Here is a 26478-nt window from a genome sequence, read left to right as displayed (position 1 = left end):
TCAGGTGGCATTGGCTTTCGGCCATAGACATCAATGGCAATTCTTTGTGAAAAAAAAAAAAGTAACCTAATCACGGCAAAATACGCGGCGTTACATGCGATGGTCGTGATTGGCTGTCATGGCAGTCATATGATTGGAAAGCTCCTGATCGCAAGTAGTGATCATGTGCGTTCTGTTAACCGCCAGTAACTGTGCTGGGAGCGCACAAGGTGCATTTGCACGAATGAACATAAATATTTGCATGCAGCCGGTGCCAAGAGGTTAATATTATTGAAATGTTTACTTGCCTTAAAGGGATTGTAAAAGTAATTTTTTTCCCCCCCTAAATAACAAACATGTCTATACTTACCTGCTCTGCGCAATTGCACACAGTAGCCACAAACCTCCTCTTCGCTATTCCCCTGCTGGAGCTCCTGGCCCCTCCTCTCCGTCCATTGCCTCCACAGGAAGCTGCTTCGTGCGTGCTCGCTCCCGAGCCCCACTGCTGCATCCATTGACACAGACAGTGGGACTCGGCACCATCCCCCACACTCTTGTCACTGGCTTTGATTAACAGCACTGGGAGCCAATGACTCCCGGTGCCCCAGCAAAGCCAATTAGACCTGGAAGTGAGGGGAGGGGGAGAGAAGAGCTGTAGACAGGTGCTGGATGGAAATTAAACTAGTGGAGAGTTTGTTTGATCGTAAAAACCCATACAGAGAAATGTGGTGTTCCCAAAAACCAATGACACCAGTAGCAAGGTGGTTTGGTTATTAGTGTGGCCCTGACGCTCTGCAGAGAAATCTAGCTGAAAACACAAACCCTAGTTAGGAAGGGTGTCAATCTTGTGTGCATTTTGTGATTTAAAGGGGTTGTAAGGGTTTTTTTTTTTTTCTAAAGAGGTTCCTTTAAGCTAGTGCATTGTTGGCTCACTTACCCTTTCCTTCGATTTCCCTTCTAAATGTTTTTTTTCTTTGTCTGAATTTCTCACTTCCTGTTTCTCCTCAGTAAGCTTGCACCCCTCATACTTACTGAGGAGGAACAGGAAGTGAGAAATGCAGACAAAGAAAAAAACATTTAGAAGGGAAATCAACAATGCACTAGCTTAAAGGAACCTATTTAGAAAATTAAAAAATTAACCTTTTACAACCCCTTTAAAGCTGAACCCAAAGCAAACCGAAACACACAGATGACACATACTGCACAGATGACACATATTGTATATGAGAACTATTTTATCTGGCACAGGGTTTGTATTTCTGTCCATCCAGTTCTGAGATTCATGAACAACCCTGTCTGGTAGGCAGGGGTCCTGATCTTTCTTTGCTGCAGTTTTTGTTTCACTTACAGATTTCCTCCTTCAACTCTGTGACTGGACAATGAAAAGAGAAGCATCACATTGATGAACCCCTCTCTATTTGACTGTGCTTCCCCCTGTCAGAATTCTGCCTGCACTGTAGAGCACTTGAGTGACTCCTTGTACTGTTCTCCCCCACTCTGAGCTCTACTGTACAATAGATTTCAGGAAGCTAAAAAGTCAAATTCAGATGCTTGCACTTTTTTTCTTTTCTTTAAAAAAAAAAATGTATGCAAAAGATTTAGAGAGTTGCATTAATGTGTGCCTGTATATTTGTCTGGTGTTCAGCCTTCATTTTGATAGGAGGGTAATTTTTTTTTTTTTTTTTTTTAGAACTTCAGACTGCCACAAGACAAGACTGGAATCACAAAGATTGGTGACTTGGCCCCACAGGATATGAAAAAAGTCTCTTCTCTAGCTCTCATTGAGCTAACTGCACTGTATGATGTCCTGGATACAGAACTTAAACTTCAACGAGCTGCCAAAGTAAAAGTAAAAGGTTAGTGTTGCTAAAAATGATTTGACAGTGGATCTGCTCATGAGATCTAAAAAAGGAACTTGGTATTTGTTATTTAACCACTTGACCTCCAGAAGACCAGGCCATTTTTTTGCAATTCGGCACTGCGTTAGTTTAACTGACAAGTGCACGGTCATGCGACACTGTACACAAATTAAATGTATGTCATTTTGTTCCCACAAATTGAGCTTTCTTTTGGTGGTATTTCATCACCTTTGCATTTTTGTTTTGTTCTGTGCAATAAAAAAAAAAAAAAAAATTCTGCTATAAAACCTATCCAATAAAAAAATCAAATTTCCTCATGAATTTAGGCCGATGTGTATTCTGCTACAATAAGCGTGTATGGATTGGTTTACATGAACGTTATAGTGTCTACAAACTATACACGTATAGTGAGACTGCGATATTGCAGCGGACAATCTGACACTTTGTGGGAACCAGTGGCACCAATTCAGGGATTAGTTCTAAAAATATTTACGATCACTGCACTAATGACACTGGTTGGGAAGAGGTTAAATGTCTAGGGTGATCAAAAGGTTAAATGTGTGCCTGGCCAGTGTTTTAGTGTACTGTGATAGGTGCTTTTATTAGGGGAAGAGATGGATTGCAGGAACACAAAATCCATCCCCTCCCCTCTGCCAGAACGGAGATCTGCCCCCCCTGCAGGCGAAAGTGCAGAATCGGGTGTGTGTGTGTATAGATATAGGTGTGTGTGTGTGTGTGTGTGTGTGTGTGTGTGTATATAGAGATAGAGAGAGAGATTTGTATATTTATACAGTGGAACCTTGGATTACGAGCATAATCCGTTGCAGGAGAATGCTTGTAATCCAAAGTACTCACCTATCAAAGTGAGTTTCCCCATAGAAGTCAATGGCAATGAAGATAATTCATTCCACATCTATCGACTTCTATTGCATGCAATACCGCATGTGGCCAGAGGTGTGGGGGGGAAACGGAGAGTCTTGGAAATACTCGGAGACTGCTCGGATGCACGCGGAAACATTAGGGAAACCTGAGTATTTCTGAATGTTTCAGAGTGTCACTGGCGCCCCCGCACCTCTGGCCCAATGCAGTACTGCACACCGCAGAGGCTTGAATCCTGCTCATGTTGCAAAACAACCTTCGCAAACCGAGTCAGGATTTAAGAAAAAAACTAAAAATCGCATCGCTAAACGCTCGTTAACCGCTTGTGTGTATATATATATATATATATATATATATATACACACACACACACAGTGGAATCTCGGACTGGAAGTATCGCGGTTTATGAGCGTTTCACAATACAACCTATTTAAAAAATAAATAAATTACTTGATCGTTGTCTCACACAAGCAGGATTCAAGCCGCTGGGGTGTGCAGTTCCGCATTTGGCAGAGTGTCTGCGGCGCCTCCACACCTCTGGCCACACGCAGTACTGCATACACCGGTGCCCCCGCACTTCTGGACACATATAGTACTGCATACACCAGCAGTCAATGTAGAATAATTATCTGAGTTTCCGTTGAATACTATGGGGGAAACTCGCTTTTATATTTGTGTGTGTATATATATATATGTATATATATATATATATATATATATATATATATATATATATATATATATATATATATATATATATATATATATATATATATATATATATATATATATATATATATATATATATATATATATATATATATATATATATATATATATATATATATATACATATACATATACATATACATATACATAGTACAGACCAAAAGTTTGGACCTTCTCATTCAAAGAGTTTTCTTTATTTTCATGACTATGAAAATTGTAGATTCACACTGAAGGCATCAAAACTATGAATTAACACATGTGGAATTATACATAACAAAAAAGTGTGAAACAACTGAAAATAGATTTCATATTCTAGGTTCTTCAAAGTAGCCACCTTTTGCAGCAGACGCATCTCTAGAACTGTTAAGAGGAGACTGTGTGAATCAGGCCTTCATGGTAGAATATCTGCTAGGAAACCACTGCTAAAGAAAGGCAACAAGCAGAAGAGACTTGTTTGGGCTAAAGAACACAAGGAATGGACATTAGACCAGTGGAAATCTGTGCTTTGGTCTGATGAGTCCAAACTTGAGATCTTTGGTTCCAACCCCCGTGTCTTTGTGCGACGCAGAAAATGGACTCTACATGCCTGGTTCCCACCGTGAAGCATGGAGGAGGAGGTGTGATGGTGTGGGGGTGCTTTGCTGGTGACACTGTTGGGGATTTATTCAAAATTGAAGGCATACTGAACCAGCATGGCTATCACAGCATCTTCAAGCGGCATGCTATTCCATCCGGTTTGCGTTTAGTTGGACCATCATTTATTTTTCAACAGGACAATGACCCCAAACACACCTCCAGGCTGTGTAAGGGCTATTTGACCAAGAAGGAGAGTGATGGGGTGCTGCAACAGGTGACTACCTCTTGAAGCTCATCCAGAGAATGCCAAGAGTGTGCCAAGCAGTAATCAAAGCAAAAGGTGGCTACTTTGAAGAACCTAGAATATGAAATATATTTTCAGTTGTTTCACACTTTTTTGTTATGTATAATTCCACATGTGTTAATTCATAGTTTTGATGCCTTCAGTGTGAATCTACAATTTTCATAGTCATGAAAATAAAGAAAACTCTTTGAATGAGAAGGCGTGTCCAAACTTTTGGGACCCCAGAACAGGTGGATCGGGGCCACTCTGTACAAATGAAACTGCACAGTGGAGGTAAGTATGACATGTTTGTTTTTTTTTGTTTTTTAAATAACCTTTAGTGTCACTTTATTAAAGTAATAGTATTAGAGGTATTTTTACATATACTGTATATATTTGGAATTCTGTATTATAATTTTACCATCCTTTGCCTTTTGTAGAGACTGGAGTTTTTCGGGTACCTCTCTCTGTTTTATTGGAACAAGATCAGAGGAAAGTACCAGGGACAAAGGTTCCGCTCATCCTTCAAAGTGTAGGTCTTTTTTTGCTTTTTACGTTTTCATGAAATCTATAGACACTGGCACCACCCCCATCCCATATTATTTAATGGCGGGCTTGATTCCTCTACTGGGTCTTCATTTTTCCAAACGCCAATAGAGAGATTTTCTCACATTCTTGCATAGTAGTAACTGTCTAAACTTTAACAAAAAAGAAAAAAAAAACCCTTGCTCTTGCTTGGCTGCTATACTAGACCTCTTGCTTTCCTATTTACTCAATTAATGACTCAGAAAAAGTATATGCAGATGAAGGCTTCTGTCTTTTCTGTGACACTCTCTAATCCGCATTTTAATTTTGGGTCAGTGATTTAGAGCACATTTTAGCCAGTTTGTAAGCTTACAATGCAGATTACTAGCATGCTAAGAAGCAGATCACAATGGTAGCTCTATACTTCTCTCATGACAGGTTTACCTTCACTTCAAAGCTGAAATTGGTTGCCATCTCTTAAAGATGGGGTAGGGTGGGGATCTTCAAGTCCTTGTATCAATGTTTTGTAAAGACCTGGAGCATTTCCATCCAAAAAAGTGGAGACAAAATTGGCTTTTCTGTGATATTTTGCTGTAATTCTTCTTACACTATGGGCCAGATTCACGTAGATCGGCGCATCTTTATACCGGCGTAGCGCTACGCCGACGTAACTCAGAGAGGCAAGCACAGTATTCACAAAGCACTTGCTCTCAATGTTGCGCCAGCGTAACGTAAATTGGCCGGCGTAAGCCCGCCTAATTCAAAGTAGGAAGGAAGTGCCATTTAAATGAAGTGTGAACCCATGCAAATGAAGTGCCAAACGAACGGCGCATGCGCCGTCCCGTGGACTCTCCCAGTGCGCATGCTCAGAATCACGTCGGAACGAATGCCTAAGATACGTCGAATCACTGAACGTAACCTACGCCCAGCCCTATTCCCGTAGTACTACGTAAACAACGTAAAATACGACGACTGTTACGTGGTCCATACCTTTGCATGGGATACGCCTCCTATATGTTGGAATAACTTTACGCCGGACGTACGCCTTACGTAAACGGCATATATTACTGCGATGGGCGCAAGTACGTTCGTGAATCGGCGTATCTAGGTCATTTACATATTCAACGCGTAAATCAATGGCAGCGCCCCTTGCGGCCAGCGTAAATATGCGCCCAAGATACGACGGCGTAGGAGACTTGCGTCGGTCGGATGAAGCCAAATTTCAGGCGTATCTTGCATTAAGAGTTAGGCGCATAGATAGGACGGCGCATCTGTGCACTTACGCGGCGTATCAAGAGATACGTTGGCGTAATTGCTACGTAAATCCCGACCAGTGTTTATAAATAAATGTCAGTTATGCCAAACTTCATATACACTTTATTAAAAATTTAACTTACCCCTGTTTTTGTAAAATGATTTAACCTATGGAGAGGTCTGTTTATAGTAATAATACGTAAGAGATTCCCACAATTTTAACCCAAGATTCACACTTTTTTTTTGTTTTTTGTTTTTTTATGCTGAAACCCCTTATGTAGAATTTGGAAGCCCTTTTCCTGCAATAATAGTTGGAATTTTTGCTTTATTTTAGCTGATTAGCCTCATAGAAAAGGGTGGACTGGACACGGAAGGTGTTCTGAGAATACCTGGAGCTTCTTCAAGGGTTAAGGTAATAAAGTTGACTTTGCATATTTTTACTGATATTTTAACACATTATATGATGTTTGACACGCACACAAACAAAAAATAGTTTTTGTACCCCTTTTTTTTAACAAATTTAAGAAAATCAACAGTGATCACCTTCAAAATATTTCCTTTCTGAGTTGATACACAGCTGCATACAATGCTGCCAACACTCAAAGCAACTCCGCAGATCATTTTCTAAAAGATCTCTTGCTTTCACATCTACCAACAATAAAATGTGTTCCTTCCCCTGGGAGAGGTTCCTACTGGACGGGTTCCCCGGACGTTGGCGGTGCTGGCTGGTGGTTGACCCCCATCCACCCATTTTTCTTTTTGTGCCCCCCCCTCCTTTTATATCTTGGCTGTTCAGCCCTCTGGGTCTTGCTTGCTCCCTCAATCTCTATTCTTTTCTGTTTCGCTCTTTAATCTTCTATTCCTTTCACCAATAAATAAAACGGTAATAGCCATCAAGAATTGTACGTGGGATACAGAGACTTCCTAGTCCTTGAAGCCTAATGTTACTCTTTTCCAATGTTTATCTAATGATGACTCTGTACTAACCGGGAATGTGGCTTCATGGGTGGAATTTAATCCACTGTTTGTTTACCTTTTATTGATGTTTCCGTATAACCGTGTACCTTCTTGTAATAAAGAATTGGGGGAAAAAAATGGGTTCCTTTTGACTACCAACTAGATATTTGTAAAGAGGTAGAAATGGTTTCTGGATTATATGTGTAGCACTACCCCCGGAGGAGCTGCTGGTTGTTTTGGGTGGCACATTTACCTCCGTGGCTCCCCCGAATTCCTAGGGGTGAATGATGCGTATTGCATTTGGTAGAAGTAAAGAAATGTCCGCAACAGGTGCTCTTTGCTGTGCTCTTTATTACCCAGCCGGGTAAAAACAATAAACTTGTGGTGAGGAAAGTAAAGTTGAATAAGAGAGAACAGCAGATTCAGGCGTGAGTATAGGGAAACAGTCCTGCTCCCAAGCATAACACTTCTCTGCGCCACTCCTGCCCTCCTTGGTGAACTTGAGCTTGAGGAAAAGTCTCTGCCACAGACCCTCCTTGGTGAGCCTCGGAAAGGTACCTCTGCCACAGACCCTCCTTGGTGAACTTGAGCTTGAGGAAAAGTCTCTGCCACAGACCCTCCTTGGTGAGCCTCAGAAAGATACCTCTGCCACAGGCCCTCTCTGGATTGTAATCATGGAGATATCCCTCCTTAGATGAATTACGTCTGGATCTCCTTCAACTTGTCGCTCAGGTACCGACTGACAGGTGATCAATCCTTCAGTGTCCGGCTACCTTGATGCCTGATGGTTTGTCAAGGCCCTTTTGGATCGCCAGCCTCTCAATGGCGCTCCTCAGACAGACTCCCCACCGAACAACAGTACAGCTTGGGATCCTCTAAGGTGGGAATCCCGTCACTCACTGGGTCCCCGTCGCTGTTCAGATGCTCCGGGCCAACATGGTCCCGAAACCAGGAATACCAGGTGGCACGGACGCCCCGGCAAGGTAGGCCATATCGCCGGGGCACCGTGATGTGGTCACCCTAAACGTGGGTGCCACACTCGAAGACCCATAACCAATGGCGTCTGCCTCATAAATACTCCTCCCCCAGCATGCACAGCAAGGTCAAACCCTCCTGATTGGCTGCTGGGAAAGAGCACCCAAACCTTGACTCTACTGCTGCCACCTGCAGCACCGGGGCTGGAAGAACACCCCAGCGCAACAGAATAGCCCACAGCACAGCCCAGCTGAGACCCTGTTTTGCACTTCACAATCTGGATCAGAGTTTAACTACACTCTGATCTACCTCTAAATTTAACTAACACCGGTACTATAAAGTACACAGGCGCTACATATGTATGTAGATGCCTAAGTTTCATCACAAGTAATTGTCCACCGCATTCAACATATCTGGTCTCTGCATTGCAAAAGGTGTAAACGGGATCCCTTGCAACATTCTTTTTGTTCATCTGATGCCATTTTTTTAAGCATTTTTGTGCACAAACCTGTTTCATATTCAAGTCTTCCGTTTTCATCAAGCACTTTCCCTGTCCAAGTGAAGCTTTTCAGCCAATGCTGCAACACCCAACCTTCTCTCTTTTTCAATCACATCTCAGACTTTGTGTTGTCACCGGTAACTGCTGAGAGTGGGAAGCCTGAGCAATCGTCATCTTTCAAGCTTTCTCTACCTTCCCAAAATTGTTTGCGCCAATCAAAGATGTGTGCACGAGACACAGACTCTTCACCATAGGCTTCCGTCAATAATTGAAAAGTTTCTTCACAAATTTCTTCAGTTTCACAGGAAACTTGATGTGTCACTGTTCACTTTTGCAGTTCCACATTTTGTGACCCAGGCTAAGGAAAACTTCTATATTTGAAAACGTGTGCACTTGTACTGAGTGAAACGCTTGAGCCATTCTTGGTTCTGAGCTATAGGGGTTAGGCCTACTTTTTTGTGTCGGACCTCGTATATTATTGTAATTAATTCTGTTGAGAGGGAAAGGAAAAATGGTTGGTCAGCTAAAGGTATAAATTACTATTCCTCCTAGAAGTTATATGCTGCGTTTTTTTTTTTTTTTTTTATCTGTTAGCCTTTTGTGTAATGTTATATATAGTATTGATGGCTTCCTAGAAGACTGCTAATTGTCATAGTGACCATTAATTTTTTATTAGTACAGTGGAACCTCGGATTGTGAGTAACACGGTTAATGAGCGTTTTGCAATATGAGCACTGTATTTTTTAAAATTCTGACTCGGTTTGTGAGTGTTCTCTCAAAACGAGCAGGTTTCAAGCCACAGTGGTGTGTAGTACAGCGTTTGGCCTGAGGTGGGGGGAGCCGATTGGAAATGCTTGAAAAACTCCGAAATACTCAGTTCCAGAGCCTTTCCAAGGTTTTTCTGAGTTCAGCTGAGCTGTTCTCTGGCTTTTCCGAGTGTTTCCAAGGCTCTCCGGCGCCCCGCATCTCTGGCCACATGCGGTATTGCATGCCATTGAAGTCAATGTGGAACAAATTATTTTTGTTTCCATTGACTTCTATGGGGAAACTCACTTTGATATGTGAGTACTTTGGATTACGAACATTCTCCTGGAACAGATTGTGCTCGTAATCCGAGGTTCCACTTGTATTCCATTTCCCCCTTCCCGTATTTTCAACCTGCACCTTATGTATAATTACATGCATTAGCTATAACCTGGAGCAGTCCCCCGCAACAACTCCTTTCCGTCATTAAATGCAACAAGTCTTCCGTGCTTACTAATGACCTATCCCCCGGGGCTGCTTCATCATGCACCCTGGGCTTACCGTAGTGCTGGACCAAGATGCTTTTGGTCAAAGAGGAAGGATCTCTTGCTCTTCATTATTTGTCACTATATCTGGCCTCCCACAGAACATGGAAATTCAATTATTTTAATAAATATAAACTGCTATAAATACCTCATCAGCAATTGGGGCAGTCTTGTGACTATCAGTGTGTGGTTAAAGCTTGTAGGAGGAGTTTTCCTTTCCCCCTGATTGTCCTATGAGGCTGCAGGACCCCTGACCCTCTGTCTGGACAGTGCTGATTGCCCCTGTGCTCTCTAGCAATACAAACTAAACTGAGCATGTTTAGGTTGCCCCCAAGCTCTGTTCTGTCAGCAGATAGATTGGGGACAGTGGAAGAGGGGAAGGTTAAGAGAAGACAGCTTTTTTACACAATGCAGAGGATTACCCCCTTACCTTTCAAAGTGTGTATAACAACATTTTTTACTGCTTATACAGACTGATTTTACTGTTGTGGGTTTAGTAACGCCTAACTAGGCATGCGAGTACATCGGGCCAGATTCACGTAGAAGTGCAGCGGCGTAACGTATCGTAGATACGTTACACCGCCGCAAGTTTTCATCGCAAGTGCCTGACTCACAAAGCACTTGCAATGAAAACCTACGCCGGCGGCCTCCGGTGTAAGCCCGCGTAATTCAAAGGGGCGTGTGCCATTTAAATTAGGTGCGCTCCCGCGCCGGACCTACTGCGCATGCTCGCTTTTGAATTTCCCGCCGTGCTTTGCGCAAAGTGACGTCATTTTTTCGAACGGCGACGTGCGTAGCGTACTTTCGTATTCCCGGACGTCATACGCAAGAAAAAATGTTTTTGAATTTCGACGCGGGAACGACGGCCATACTTTAACATGGGCTGTGTAAAGTTGGGGCAGCTAAAACGACGACTAACTTTGCGACGGGAAACTAGACTAGCAGCGACGTAGCGAACGCGAAAAACCGTCGTGGATCGCCGTAAGTACTAATTTGCATACCCGACGCTGGTTTACAACGCAAACTCCCCCCAGCGCCGGCCGCGGTATTGCATCCTAAGATCCGACAGTGTAAAACAATTACACCTGTCGGATCTTAGGGCAAACTATGCGTAACTGATTCTATGAATCAGTCGCATAGTTAGGAAGCCCCTAAAACAGAGATACGACGGCGTATCAGGAGATACGCGGTCGTATCTCTTTTGTGAATCTGGTCCATCCTTCCCAGCATGGTAATTTGTTGGCTGTGCTGGGAGCTAATCTAATGATCAAGCTTGTGTTGACACTCCCTCGTCCTTGCACAGCCATTCATTGGGAAGACCAGTGTACAGCTGTTTCTCCTCCCCCAGCTCTCTGAGTTCCTTATGTAGCTGGGAACAGAGGATATGTGATCACCGCCTGAAATGAACACAAACAGATTTTGTTTTATCCAGCTGTCACACCAACATGTCAGAAAAAAAATTAACAGAATCAAAAAAAAAAAAGGGGGTGCGGTGGTTTTGATACCCACTGTATGCATAAATGTTTTGGCCTTCATTTCTACTTTAAACTGAATAAGTTGATTTGCAAGGTGAGGGTTTACATATTCTTTAAGCCCGTCTTTACTAAAAGTATCGGATCTGTATTTCAGCCTCTGGAGCTCCATGCATGTTTCTTCAATAAACATCGCAAATGAGTACATTTTAGCTGCGCTGTTGTCGGTTCCTATATTTGAGGTTGCTTAGAAACTGTGATCAGGCATACTGTGCTTACACTGATGATTCATGTGAAGATAATGCGTGACCACAATGTCCTATATCCCACAAACATCTCTATCGCTGCATCGCGCCCTGGTCAGACCGTTTTAGTAACATGAACTTTGAAAAGATTAAAAAAAGAGAGCTTTTTTGGAATTTAGCTAGTTAAAAAAAGGATCTTAGATTTATATTTTGGAAACCTCCAATTTAGTAGAGGAAATGGTGACTTTTCGTTGTATAACATTGTTTATTATGTGCAATGGTGAAATCCGTCACCACAACTTCCTAAATGTGCACAGTACTTTTTTTGTCAAGTACGTTAGTCTTCTTTCTTTTTTTTTGGTGTGTGGCTGACCTACTTTTAAAAGTCGTAGATGGCATCTAGAAATATTGTTATCAAAAGATTTAAATATTTCTGATGAACCGTTTATCGTTTTTTGGTAGCCATCTAATAAATGCCTGTGGTGCCACTTGTTTTGTATCTGGCTTTAGTACATATAATTAGTGCTTTGGCATTTGCGCTATTTCTGATCAACCTTTTTTTTTATGGTTTGCAGGCTCTGTGCCAGGAACTGGAAGCCAAGTTTTATGAAGGAACTTTCAACTGGGATACAGTGAAACAACACGACGCTGCCAGCCTGCTAAAGTTTTTCATTCGCGAGCTCCCTCTGCCATTACTCACTGTGGAATACATGAAAGCTTTTCATTCTGTGCAATGTGAGATAATGTTTAATTTAATCATCTGTTTTAATATGCAGTATGATAGCCCTACAGCAGAGGATTTTATTTTACAGTTGTCGCTGTAGTATGAAATTGATTTTGTTTGAAGCGTAGGAAAGCAACAAAGGGGCATTTATGGTAGGAATAAGGAAGCTATTGACAGCTGGGCCTTTGGACCTTCTATTATACTTTCTCTTGCTCAGTACGACACTGTGTCACTTATTACATCATTACCAGATCACGTGGTATAGCGCAGTATGGCACGTCATATGACTCCTTTTGCAAAACTAAGCATTTTATTAGTTGTTAATTTTTACGTTAAATATATCCTTGTATTATGCAGAGTAAGCTTTTGTTGTGTACTTTCTGATTTTGTTCAACAGATAAGCATTTTACATTTCGTTATAGATATAAATTTCAAAGATAACCTCTATCCTCCTGTGAACTGGCTGGCCACAGCTCTTTTTTCATTGAGTACAATGGAGACCCTGTGTGTCATCACAGGGCTAGAGTACGAGTCAGCCTAGCATAAGATGTGACATTTGGACACGATCTCCCACTGATCTGAGATCTGAGTTTGGGATTATTCATTGAATGGGAAGGCCAGGAGGCACAGTAGGGCTTACATCTTTTAAGTAGCATCCTTTATATTATAACACATAGAGGTGTTGTATATACTGTAAGCATGCACAGTATGTATGCTTGAAAGGCCTTTTTTTTTTCTTCTTCTTTTAAGAAATGCGTCCTTTTCCCATTGTACCAAAAACAAGACATACCTGTGCTCAGATCCCAATAGTTTGTACAGGTATATAAACTATCAGGTGCTAAACAATTGTGACCACATGTTAACCAGTGGCGGTGCATCCATAAGGGCACATGGGCGCCGCCCCCTCTTTCCCGCCACCCCCTCTATCACCAATAGATAGAGGGGGTGGCCACCGCTGCCACCCCCTATTCAGTCATCTGAACCGCCTCTCCGCCAATCAGGTGCTCGGGTCTGTTACCCGTCACCGGATTGGCTGAAAAGACAGGCGCTGCGATTGGACACCTATCGGGCATCCAATCCTAGCAGAGGACGGGAGAAGACATCGAGGACATGAAGGAGCACATCCATGGAGGACACCACTCGCCACTGTCACCCGCTGCCCCACCGAGACAGGGTAAGTGACGGGCAGACAGCGGGCGGGGAGGCACACTGGGAGCATTTGATGGCACAGTGGCAGCGTTTAAAGGGGGACAGTGGCTGCGTTTGATGGCGCAGAGGGAGCATTTGATATGGCACAGTGGGAGCGTTTAATGTGCCCCCCCCCCCAAAAAAAAAAAAAATTGGAGCACCAGCTGCCACTGGGCAACACTACACATTCTGGATTGACCCTCTGCACACTGCTATATTTCAGCAAACTATGCAATGAAAAACAGGGTTATTTAGTTCACACATATATTGCAATACACATTTTAAGCTGGCTAACTGCGTCAAAATAATCCCTCTTATGGCCAATCCCACTCTGCTTTGCCACTGCCAATGCTACGGTGGACACCATGGCAACATGTAGTCCCATTGGACATGCCTCTCCTTAAAATGTACTACTATGCAGGGAATATTGCTCCTGCGTTAATAAAACCTGACTCTAAACATTGTTAATTCTAATTTTTTTCACTCGCCCTACTGGGAAGATGTACCTACCTTCCCAAGCTGCACAGATCGAGAAATGTCCCACTGCCTGTGATTAGCAGTATGCCTGGTGGGATCGAGGCAGGTGGGTTGGGACTAGGAATCCGAACAGGCCCGAGCCCATCTCTATTCAGCAACTCACTCCCTGTCCTGAATAAAGGTTCTGAGAAAGGCCCTTTCCTCCTCCATCCAAAACAGAAAAACTTTTGTTGGCTAAAGTTTATCTTTAAACGCGGCGATTTACAATGAAAAAAATAAATCCTGAAATTAAATCATTTTCAAAGTGTATGCAAAGGCAATATTTTATTTTGTTTTATTTCTATTTGTTAGACCCTCTGTCAAGTTTTTATTGCAGCCTATGCCTTACTAGGAAGAATGACTCTATTTGATCTCCTATGACAACCTGTAAGATAGGAATTCTGTTTATTTTGGCGAGTATTCTTATTTACAGTTGTATCTCCAGGACGGGAAACAAAAGGAAATCTCCCTAGATGGACATAGGCAGAAAAAAATAACCTGATAGGAGTTATAATGCTTCATTACTCTATCTAAAACAAAAACAAAGTGTTTGCTTTACATATACTTTTGGTAACTAATCTCTAGCTTTATTTGCACCATAAATCAGTTTCTATTTACATCAGAATTGGGTGTATATCTTTTGTATAGTAGTTCTGTAAAAGATGAACCTTAAACCACACAGACATAAAGACCTTACCAACATATACAAATATATAAGGGGTCCATATAGTGAACTTGGTGTTGAGTTATTCACTTTACAGGCAACACTGAGGACACGGGGGGCACTCTTTACGTCTAGAGGAAACGAGATTTCATCTCCAAATACGGAAAGGTTTCTTCACAGTAAGAGCTGTGAAAATGTGGAATAGATTCCCTGCAGAGGTGGTTCTGGCCAGCTCAGTAGATTGCTTTAACCACTTAAGACCCGGACCTTTATGCAGGCCAGTTTTTGCAATTCGGCACTGCATCGCTTTAACTGACAATTGTGCGATGTGGCTCCTAAACAAAATTGGTGTCCTTTTTTTCCCCACAAATAGAGCTTTCTTTTGGTGGTATTTGATCACCTCTGCGGTTTTTATTTTTTGCACTAAAAACAAAAATAGAGCGACAATTTTGAAAAAAATTCAATATTTTTTACTTTTTGCTATAATAAATATCCCCCAAAAAGATATACATTTTTTTTTCTCAGTTTAGGCCGATACGTATTCTTCTACCTATTTTTGGTAAAATAAATCACAATAAGCATTTATCAATTAGTTTGTGCAAAATTTATTGCGTTTACAAAATAGGAGATAGTTTTATTGCATTTTTATTAATTAATAATTTTTTTTTTTTACTACTAATGGCGGCGATCAGTGTTTTTTTTTATTTTTTATTATTATTTGTGACTGCCACATTATGGCGGACACATCGGACAATTTTTACACATTTTTGGGACCATTGTCATTTTCACAGCAAAAAATGCAATAAAAATGCATTGTTTACTGTGAAAATGACAATTGCAGTTTGGGAGTTAACCACTAGGGTGCGCTGAAGGGGTTATGTGTGACCTCATATGTTTTTCTAACTGTAGGGGGGCGGGCTGGACGTGTGACGCCATTGATCGTGTTTCCCTATATTAGGGAACACACGATCAATGAAGCTGCCACTGTGAAGAACGGGGAAGCTGTGTTTACACACAGCTCTCCCCGTTCTTCAGCTCCGGGGACCGATTGCGAGACTCCGGCGGCGATCGGGTGCCGCGGTCATGGACCGGGTCGCAGGCGCGCGCCCGCGGCCCACAGTTGGCCATTTAAAGAGGCCGTTCAGGTACGTGCTTGTGCCCAGCCGTGCCATTCTGCCGACGTATATCTGCAGGAGGCGGTCCTTAAGTGGTTAAGTAAGGTCAGGATACTTTCCTAAATGTACATAATATAACTGGGTACTAACTTTTATAGGTAAAGTTGATCCAGGGAAAATCCGATTGCCTCTCGGGGGATCAGGAAGGAATTTTTTCCCCTGCTGGAGCAAATTGGATCATGCTCTGCTGGGGTGTTTTGCCTTCCTCTGGATAAACTGTGGGTATAGATTTGGGTATATGGGATTGTACGATATTTTTTATTTTTTTATGGTTGAACTAGATGGACTTGTGTCTTTTTTCAACCTGACTAATTATGTAACTATGTGACTAACTATGTAATTAACTATTGATGTATCAGATCTGAATTCACAGCAAATGCAATTGCTGGGCTGTCAATGACAGGTATTGCATCTTGTCTAGTTATATTCATTCTTCTTGGTACTATATTTAGTATGGTGCTTGTTGTTACTTACAGACCTCCCAACAAAACAGCATAGGCTCCAAGCTCTGAATCTTCTGGTCATTCTGCTGCCTGATATTCACCGTGACACACTGAAGGTCAGTTTTTTTAATTTAAATTATTTTTATTGTTTTATTGTACATTCCTCTGTGTAGTAATGTGTGACCTTTTGTAAATGTGAAATATTCCATTTGTTTGTGGATGTAATTAAAAGCTGACAGTGGGTTGGAGTTGTTAACAATAGATCCATTCTCTAAAACATTGTAACTGAAAGCACATGGATAAACTTGATCTTTTTGTGCTGAATGTAAAATGTCCTTTTGTGTTCTGTTTTAGGCTTTGCTTGAATTCCTTGAGAATGTTGTGGATCACAGAGAGCAGAACAAAATGACTCTGAAGAACGTTGCCATGATAATGGCTCCTAATCTCTTCACTGACCATACCTCCTTAATAAAAGGTGGAGATCAAGACGCTGTAACTAGTGCGGCCCGGACAGCTTCCATCATGCTTTTCATGATCAAATACCAGAAACTCCTCTGGACAGTAAGTGGATAGTCGGAAAGAATGTGCTGTCATAATCTTTCTCCGTACACATGCCAGTATTATAGAATGTTAAAAGGACAATACATCTAAAGGGGTTGTAAAGGTACAATTTCTTTTTTTTCCTAAATGGCTTCCTTTACCTTAGTGTAGTTCACTTAACTCATCCTTCGATTTTGCTCTTAAATGTCCTTATTTCTTCTGAGAAATCCTCACTTCCTGTTCTTCTGTCTGTAACTACACACAGTAATGCAAGGCTTTCTCCCTGGTGTGGAGTGTTGTGCTCGCCCCCTCCCTTGGACTACAGGAGAGTCAGGACACTCTCTACGTTGCAGATGGAGAAAGGAGCTGTGTATTAGTGGGCGTCCTGACTCTCCTGTAGTCCAAGGGAGGGGGCAAGCACAACACTCCACACCAGGGAGAAAGCCTTGCATTACTGTGTGTAGTTACAGACAGCAGAACAGGAAGTGAGGATTTCTCAGAAGAAATAAGGAAATTAAAAAGTAAAATGGAAGGATGAGGTAAGTGAAGGAGGACTGCACTAAGGTAAAGGAAGCTTTTTTTTTTTTTTTACCTTTACAACCCCTTTAAATATTTGTCATAAAACACCCAATTATATAAGAGGGCATGCCGCTTGCACACCAGCACATTATTTAATTTTTTAATATATATTTTTATTGGTCTATAAAAGCAGGGGTCTTCAAACTTTTCAAACCAAGGGCCAGTTTATTGTCCTTCAGGCTTTAGGAGGGCCGGATTGTGGCAAGCGGGGGCAGAAAATGGGCCCAACATCAGTGAGAATAAATATGGCCTTAAGGCTGGTGGTCAGTAGGAGGAGTACTAGTACCCCTATTAGTAATAGGAATAGTATCCCATCATTGGTATGAGTGGAAGAAATAGTGTCCCCTTGTTGGCGTCAGTGGGTGGAATAGTGCCCCAAGGGCCGGATAAAGACTAGCAAAGGGCCACATCTGGCCCTTGGGCCGCAGTTTGGAGATCCCTGTATAAAAGCATACAAAATATACAAAACATAAATTAAGGTACACTAACACCAAAAAATTAACATGACACTACAGTATAATGACAAAGATTAAAACAACCGAGAATTGTGACTGTAAGAACGACTAATGTGGCTCGTCCTCAGCGGGAGAATAACGGTGTGTCAACTCAAAGGCTCATTGCGAACCCAAGACGGCCCTTGGGCTGATCGGGGAAGGGGGGGGGGTGTGATAAGAGATACCTTTCAGGCGCCTTAAACAGATGTTTCAGTGGAAGGGTCTGCCAGCCACTTTGCCCACACCTTGTCATATTTTTTTTTTGGTAAACGTCTATGCAAAAACCTGTCTTTATAGACGGGCAAGATGGTATTGACTTGCTGTTACCATAGAGAGAATGGGGGTGGAACCCGTTTCTTCCAACATAAGTTGATAGTTTTCATAGCATAGAATTAGAGGAAAACTATTGGGGTTCTTTCCACCATCCTACAGTAGGTACCAGATCCTCTACCACAGTGGTCATCAACCATGTCCCCAGGGCCCACTAACAGGCCAGGTTTTATGTATTACCTTGGGGAGATGCAGACTAGAATACTGCAATCACTGAGGAGCAAATTATATCACCTGTGATGTATTTCAGTTATCTTGTAAACCTGGCCTGTTAGTGGGCCCTGAGGGACAGGGTTGATGACCACTGCTCTACCAGACATACTCTGGGGGATGGATCTATGTAGACTCCTGCTATCGAGTTTACCACAGGGAGCAATGGTGTCCATTAAAACAATACTGAAAATACTGCCATGAATTCTTGGTCAGACATTTCCTGTTCTGCAGGGACAACACTCTGTCCCTACAAAAGAACTTGCTGCTCCAGGTGAGACGGAAAGCCAAATGATATCACAGGTGCCTGCCTCAGCTCGCCTCCCCATACGATCAACACTGAAGAAATGGCAGCACTCCAAGATCCAAATTCTTATTTAATAGACGAACATCCCAAGTTTTACAAACGGTTCAAATGGTAGACGCGTTTCACACAAAGATGTGCTTATTCATCATTGTCTACCAATTGTGCTCCTGTGTTGTCATCCTGTCACTTACAAGCCTAATGGAGATTACAAGCGGCCATGCAAACATACATTGTTTGTGTATATTTTACTTTTGGGAGTCTGGAATGTGCCACCAACACTCAAGTGCATGCAGATTGAGAGGAAACTGCTAAATTTGCAGGGGGATCAGGAGCACTGAGGTGGGAAAGGATGAAAAAAATGTAAATTCCTATTTTCTAACGCTACTATCAGACTTTGAGCATACAGTATTTGTGTAATTTTACAGGCTTTTTTGTGCTTTTTGCATTTTTAGGTCTTTTTAAGTGTAGCTAAACCCAAGACCCTGCGTTCACTATACATGGTCTCCCACAGTACACATAACATGGAAATGCATTTATTTTAGTAAATATAAACTGATCAATGCCTTTTCTCATCAGCAGTATATAGCAGTCTTATGATTTCTATCAGTTCTTGGTTAAGATTGTAGGAGGAGTTTTAATACTGCACTGAGCTGTCCTGTGAGGCTGCAGGGCTCCTGACCCTCTTGTCCTATGAGGCTGCAGGGATACTGAACCTCTGTCTGGACATGTCTGGACAGTGCTGATTGGCTCTGTGCTGATCACATGAATTCTCCCAAGAAAAAAAAAACCTCTCTGGCAATACACACCAAACTGAGCATGTGCAGCCCGACTCCAAAGGCTCTGTCTTATCCGGACTTGTCAAGGGGGACAGTGCAGGGAGGGGAGGATCTGTACCTACAAAATCAAACAGCATTTTTACACAATGCAAAGGATTAACCCCTTAGGTTCCACAGTGATTATAACCAGCATGCTTTACTGCATATACAGATTGATTTTACTGTTGTGGGTTTAGTTACACTTTAAGAAGCAATGTGCTGTGCAGGAGCTTCTTTGAGGCAGGATCGCAAATTTTTGGCCCTGTAGACATTTTTTTTTCGTTATTATGATACGCAGGTTGACAATTTCCTTTTTTTTTTCCAGTAGCTTCCTTTAAAGTCTGTAGGACCAAAAAGCTGCCTGAAGACGGAGCTCCTGTACTTTAAAGCAGAGTTCCACCCAAAAGTGGAACTTCCACTCATCGGATTCCTCCCCCCTTTCTGGGGGGGTGGGGGGGGACAGGATACCCGTCTTTGACAGGTATCTTTTCCCACTTACGGGAGTCCGGGCCACAGCCTGTGACATCAGCGTAGGGCTCCCTCCTCCTCCGGCCACCAAGCCAGTAGGAGAGAGGAGCGGTCCTTGCGCATGTGCAGTAGTGTTCCGGACATTAAGCCAAAAGGCTACGCTGCCAGGTACCCTTACCCGCAATGGTGAGGGGCAGCACCCGACACTTGATGGAAACATCAGCTGCTGGTGCCGACATCGCTGGACTCTAGGACAGGTAAGTGTCCATTTATTAAAAGCCAGCAGCTGCAGTATGTGTATCTGCTGTTTTTTATTTATTTGGTAGGAACACCGCTTTAAGCAATAGGCACCATATAAAACACTGAGATTTTCAATGCAAAGTGTATTTGTAGCTTCGACTTACAAATACCCACAGGTGTGAATGCGGCCCAAACGTTGAAACAAACGGACAGAAACAAAGACACAGTGCTTTAGCAAACTCAGTGTAATCCCGTTGGGGTTTACATTTACTTTTATTGATGGTTGCAAACATAGAAATGCTCACGCTGACTAAACATAATGTTGTCATAAACCACAAATATTCGATTTTTGGATTAAAAAGATAATTTGACTATTGACCGATTAGGAAAATTCTGAAAAATAATTGTTCATAAATTACCGTATATGTTTCTGTCTTTTTCCATTTTCTTAGGTATACTGTAAATGCCATTTTGGAACTGTACAAAATAATAGGTAATTTTTCATAATTTTTCATACACAGATTCCAAAGTTCCTTGTTGCACAAGTAAGGCAACATAACATTGTTAGTCAAAAGAAAAATGTCAAGGAAAAAGCTATGAAGAAACTTCTAAAAAGGATGGCATATGACCGAGAGAAGTCTGAAAAGGCAGAAAAAAGCCTTGCAGATGTGAGTATTGTATAAATAAAATAGAGATTATTCAGCCTGCTATGAACTGTTTTACATTACTACAGTGGCTACTAAATATCATCTCATTGGTATATTGTATCTGTCCGGCTGCATTTTCAGAGAAATTTTCTTGAATTTCTCATCTCTGTTTTCCTAAAGGAGCCGTATAAAGTAAGGCTGGCCATACAAGGTTTGAAGCTCTTCTGGTTCCTGCTGAACCCGTCCAAGATTTGAACCATTAATGGAGCAGGCTGAATGTACCAAGTTGATCAATCAACCAACTTGGGTACAACCAGACTGCCAGTTTCTCTTGCGATTATTGCTAGCAGGTGCTATAGCTGCTAGCGATAATCATTGTCTTCTCCCGACGAGGATGACTTCCTGCTATCATGCACAACTTCTTGCGGAAGTCACAGAAGTGGGGAAAACAAGAAATTCTATAAGTGATAAGTAAAACTGATAGGTTGTGTCTTGTATACATAACAAAGAGAGGAGACCTTACTAGCAGTGCAAGTAGAGTCAAGTGATACAAATATATAAAAGAGAGATTGTATAGAACTTTTATGGAGGGTTGATTGTAATTAAATCATAGTTAAAGGGTAAGTTCACCTTTAAAGCAAAGTTACAATCCCCCAAACACTTTTTTTTTTTAAAGACTGCGCTGCATTTGTCCAAACGTACATTAAAGGGGTTGTAAAGGTTTGGTTTTTATTTTCTAAATGGGTTCCTTTAAGTTAGTGCATTGTTGGTTCACTTACCTTTTCCTTCAATTTCCCTTCTAAGGGGCAGATTCACATAGAAATACATCGGCGCAGCGTATCAGAAATACGCTACGCCGCTGTAACTTACTTTTGGCTGGTTCGAATCCTGGAAGAATTTGCGCCGTAGTGTGTCTCTGGCGGAGGAATTCAAATCGGCGATTAGGGGGCGGGTTTCATTTAAATGAAGCGCGTCCCCGCGCCGAATGAACTGCGCATGCTCCGTTTCTAAATTTCCTGCCGTGCATTGCGCGAAATGACGTCGCAAGGACGTCATTTTTTAAACTTGGACGTGACTTACGTCCATCCCTATTCACGGACGACTTGCGCAAAAAAAAGAAAAAATTCAAATTTCGACGTGGGAACGACGGCCATACTTAACATGGCAAATCTAACTATACGCCGCAAAAAAAGCAGCTTTAACTATACGCCGGAAAAAGCCGACTAGAGACGACGTAAGAGAATGCGACGGCCGCTCGTATGTTCGTGGATCATCGGAAATAGCTAATTTGCATACCCAACGCGGAAAACAACGTGAACGCCACCCAGCGGACGCCGAAGTATTGCATCTTAAATCCGAAAGGCGTACGAGGACGTATACCTGTCGGATCTAACCCAGATGCTGTCGTATCTTGGTTTGAGGATTCAAACCAAAGATACGACGCGGGTAATTTGAAAGTTCGCCGGCGTATCAGTAGATACGCCAGCGTACTCTGTCTGTGGATCTGCCCCTAAATGTTTTTTTTCTTTGTCTGAATTTCTCACTTCCTGTTCCTCCTCAGTAAGGTGTTCATAAGCTGTTCTAAATGACTTTCCACCGCTCGGATGATGGTGGAAAGCTTACTGAGGAGAAACAGGAAGTGAGAAATTCAAACAAAGAAAAAAAAACATTTAGAAGGGAAATTGAAGGAAAAGGTAAGTGAACCAACAATGCACTCGCTTAAAGGAACCTATTTAGAAAATAAAATACAAACCTTTACAACCCCTTTAACCTTTACAACATGTCATCTGTGTTGCACTTCTACTTAATTTAAACATCGTTATTAACTCACAGAGCTTGAAAACGTTCAGGGTTACATTTTAGCTGTGGGTATCTGAAGCCCTCCTGTATCCATTTTTGAGATTTCCGTGCAGCTGGCTACCCAGCATGCACCCCGATCTTGTGCATGGGCAGTAATGCTGCTGTGAGGCTCTCCTTCTTCCAATAACATGAGATTTCCACAGTAGGCAATTGGCAAGGACTCCAGGGATACATGACGCCGCTATCCCAGGAACCCTTGCGAATTGCCTAGTGACGTAATAGACAAGGCGGGGACGGGTGGAAGTGCAGGAGAAATAACACTGAAAAGGTATTTCCAAGCAGAAAATTGCATTGAGAAAATGATAAGCTAAGGGAATACCATAGCGAGAAAGTGCAGAAAAAGTGTAGTGGATGTATAGGCAGGACTTTTAAATAATAGTCTTCTTGTTTAGTTCTGCTTTAAGGCTGTTTGAATTGAATTTAATTATCGGTTGCAAGCAGATGAAGACTTCTCCTTTTTTATTTTTTTCTGGCAGATCACAATATTTTAGAACACTGGTTCTCACTACACACTAATAACAGTTAACATTGCTCATCTGCCACAAGCAGCCTAAACTGTTGTTTAGTGGTAGTCAGGGGTTAAGTCCCACTTTACATTTATGGTCCGTGTAGTGCCGTTTTATATGAATGGTCACTGTTGAAATGGTCTCTTACATTGTTGGTGGTGAAGGGAGTTGCAAATGGGTGTCTTCGGTGTTTTTCATTAAATATGCCTGAAGTTTAGATGATAGTTTAAGATCCACAAGATGATGGGAATGTAAGTATCAACAGGGCAGCCATCAGGGGGTACAGGCATTACACCTGTAAGGGGCCCGGCTGGCCCCCCTCCCATTTTTTTTTTTCTTTATCGTACATCACGGGACACAGAGCCACATAGCCATTACATGTGGGTTATAGAGTCTACCTTCAGGTGATGGACACTGGTGTAATCAATTAAACAGGAAGTTCCCTCCCTATATAACCCCTCCCCTACTGGGAGTACCTCAGTTTTTTTCATCAGTGTCTAAGGTGTTGGTCACGAGTTAACATGTGCTCTTAGGAGCTCCACTGGAGGGATCCATGCTGGATGTAAAAAGCCTCCATAAATCCGGATCCGTCCAAGGTGCTTCATAGCCAAAGTGGACGGTACCCGGGCCTCGGTACGAAGAACGAGGTTTAGCCTATAATGCCTCTCTACGGAGGGCTGGATCCTGGGTTCCAGAACTTTGTGCCTTCTAAGGACCAAATGTTTTTTCTGCTGCCAGGGTGCTATATAGGTCCAGGGGTGTTGTGTTCCTGCCATGGACCCCGGTCCCTGAAGGTCTAGGACTATACCCACGGTGAAGGGGGAAGATTGGGCCTCTTGCTTGGCAATACCCTGCAGCGTGGAAAGGTAAGAGAAGGACCTACGGGACTTGGTTCGACAGTAGGTCTTCTGTAGGGGACTATGGGTCTCGCCTATATTATGCTTCTATGCATGGGCAATGTAAACCACAATGTCTTCTGAGACGGGATGGCTCAGGGCACCCATATACCTCCCCTAGCCGGCATGTAGCCTGGGCCACTATGTCTGTTCAGACAGGATGGCTGTAGTACCCATATATCTCCCCTTGAAGGGGCTGGTACATTAAAAAAAAAATGCCCTTAATCCTATGCAAAGGATTGCCTTCCATGAGTAGCTGCAAGTCTTATCTGTTTTTCCACTACTATGGGCAGTAAAAGACATGCCTGATGTTTTTGCTTACCATGCTTTCCAAAGACGGAAGCTTACATGTTAGCTGGTCTATTGTGCGTCCCACTTCCTCAGCTTCAGGCTCTACCATGTCGCACGTGCTCACCGGCTCAGTGCAGTCGCAGAGAGGGCTCTTCAAAAAGGCCCAGACATCAGAGCTCTGTAAAGCTAGGGGGACACAAACGTAAGCACCTTGTGTGAGTTGGATACAGATTCATCTAAGATGCCTACTCCGCATCTAGCTGTGCAGATTAGCAGGCATTGTTGCTGCCAGACTAAGTTCAGCTGTTGATGCACCTGGGTTAAGTTCCTCTGCTTTTAGCTTAGGACTTTTGTCTCCCCATTGAATAAGGTCAGGGGTAGGAATATAAAAAGGAATCGCCACCTGAACCTGGTGGGCCCCTTATTCTTCCCTGTAGAGACTTAAACAGCTCACAGATTGAGCCATCAGACCTGTCAGGCAATGCAGCCTCCCCCAACATTGCAGCCACTCTGCATGTGTTTTGTTTTTTGCATCACATTTGTTCTACAAGAGGTTGACTGCTATGTTCGCAGCATCCTCACAAGAAGCAAAAAAAAAAAAAACAGGGTGTGCCCCCTTTTCCTGCTTTAATCCTTAAACAAAGGGATTAGAAGAGCTGGGGATGAAGGTTCACTGTCAGAGCACAGGAGACAGAAGCTGCAGCCTAACGAGGAGAAGCTATCAAAAGCCCTACAGGTTCTGATTGCACCTGCAGTCTTTTTAGAGATTCATGCTGCATATAACTTCCCTCTGCCTACTCGGCCAAAGCCTCTATCTTCTCCTTAGAGTGTAAAGAGAGGTTTTCCTATAGGTGGCTAGTAAGACCTCCATATGGTCCTCAGCCTGGTGTCGGCTTCAGGCTAACCAAATGCACATCTGAGGGATGCACAGTTGCTGGTACACATTGCTAATGTCTCTTAATTGAGGAAACGCACATCTACAGAGGATAACTTCCTCTTTACCAGTCTGCATGTTGCATAAGATACATGAATATGGGATAAAACAAGTAACAGAGCATGTTTTATTGTGGATTGCATAAGGATACATGTTTCTGTCTGTATGGTGTTGCATGTTTGTTAGAGTTGCATAGAAATGCTTGAGTGCATAAAGATGCTAGTTACCTGATCACTCAAGTCCTGGATTACCCAAGGATATTTGGTCACACAGAGAGACTTGTTTCCACAGAAATGCCTAAAATCGCATAAAGTTGCTTGGATGCAAAAAAGATGCTGGATCACACATGGTTACCTGATCATCCGCATCCTGGATTACCCAAGGATATTTGGTCACACAGAGAGGCTTGTTTCCACAGAAGTGCCTAAGTTCGCATAAAGATGCTTGTATGCATAAAAATGCTGGAATCACACATGATTACCTGATCACCCAAGTCCTTGATTCCCCAAGGATATTTGGTCACACAAAGAGGCTGGTTTCCACAGAAATGCCTAGAATCGCATAAAGAGGCTTGAAGGCATAAAAATTCTGAATCACACATGATTACCCGATCACCCAAGTCCTTGATTACTCAAGGATATTTTGGTCACACAGAGAGGCTTGTTTCTACAAGAATGCCTAAAGATCGCTTAAAGATGCTTGAATGCAAAAAGAAGCTGGATCACACATGGTTGTCGGATCAACAGAGTCCTGGATTACCCAAGGATACTTGATCACATAGAGAGGCTTGTTTCACAGAAATGCCTAAAGTTGCATTAAGATGCTTGAGTGCATAAGGATGCTGGATCGCACAGGGGTGCTTGGTCACACAAGAGTCCTTGGTCACACAAGGGTTCTTGTCCGCACAGTAGTGCTTAAAATGCATAAGATATTGATCGCATGGAAGATGCTGAATCACATAAGGATGCATGATTACTTTAAAGCTGCACATGGCGGCCTAATTAAGCAATACAGGATTCCTTGTGTTTGCATAGAAATACGTGTCTGCATGGGTTCATGTTGCACATTGTTGCATAACACGTTTATAGCGCACGCTTGCTTGCAAGATGCTTGTTCCAGAGCACACATGC

At 42.5% G+C, this 26478-nt stretch overlaps 1 protein-coding gene across 2 annotated transcripts in view; it reads left to right on the top strand.

Annotated features, from left to right (window-relative positions):
• The window catches only part of ARHGAP18 (Rho GTPase activating protein 18), a 149622-nt gene that overhangs the window by 111272 nt on the left and 11872 nt on the right, over nt 1-26478 (top strand). For both annotated transcript variants that reach the window (XM_040350413.1, XM_040350414.1), the window contains exons 6-12: nt 1670-1835; nt 4746-4837; nt 6419-6496; nt 12097-12256; nt 16265-16347; nt 16586-16792; nt 20736-20882. In XM_040350413.1, the coding sequence (XP_040206347.1) occupies nt 1670-1835; nt 4746-4837; nt 6419-6496; nt 12097-12256; nt 16265-16347; nt 16586-16792; nt 20736-20882 (933 nt within the window). The remainder of the gene's footprint in view (nt 1-1669; nt 1836-4745; nt 4838-6418; nt 6497-12096; nt 12257-16264; nt 16348-16585; nt 16793-20735; nt 20883-26478) is intronic.

This window comes from Rana temporaria, chromosome 4, assembly GCF_905171775.1.
Source record: "Rana temporaria chromosome 4, aRanTem1.1, whole genome shotgun sequence".
Taxonomy (NCBI): domain Eukaryota; kingdom Metazoa; phylum Chordata; class Amphibia; order Anura; family Ranidae; genus Rana; species Rana temporaria.
This window is presented reverse-complemented; position numbering and strand designations above follow the sequence as displayed.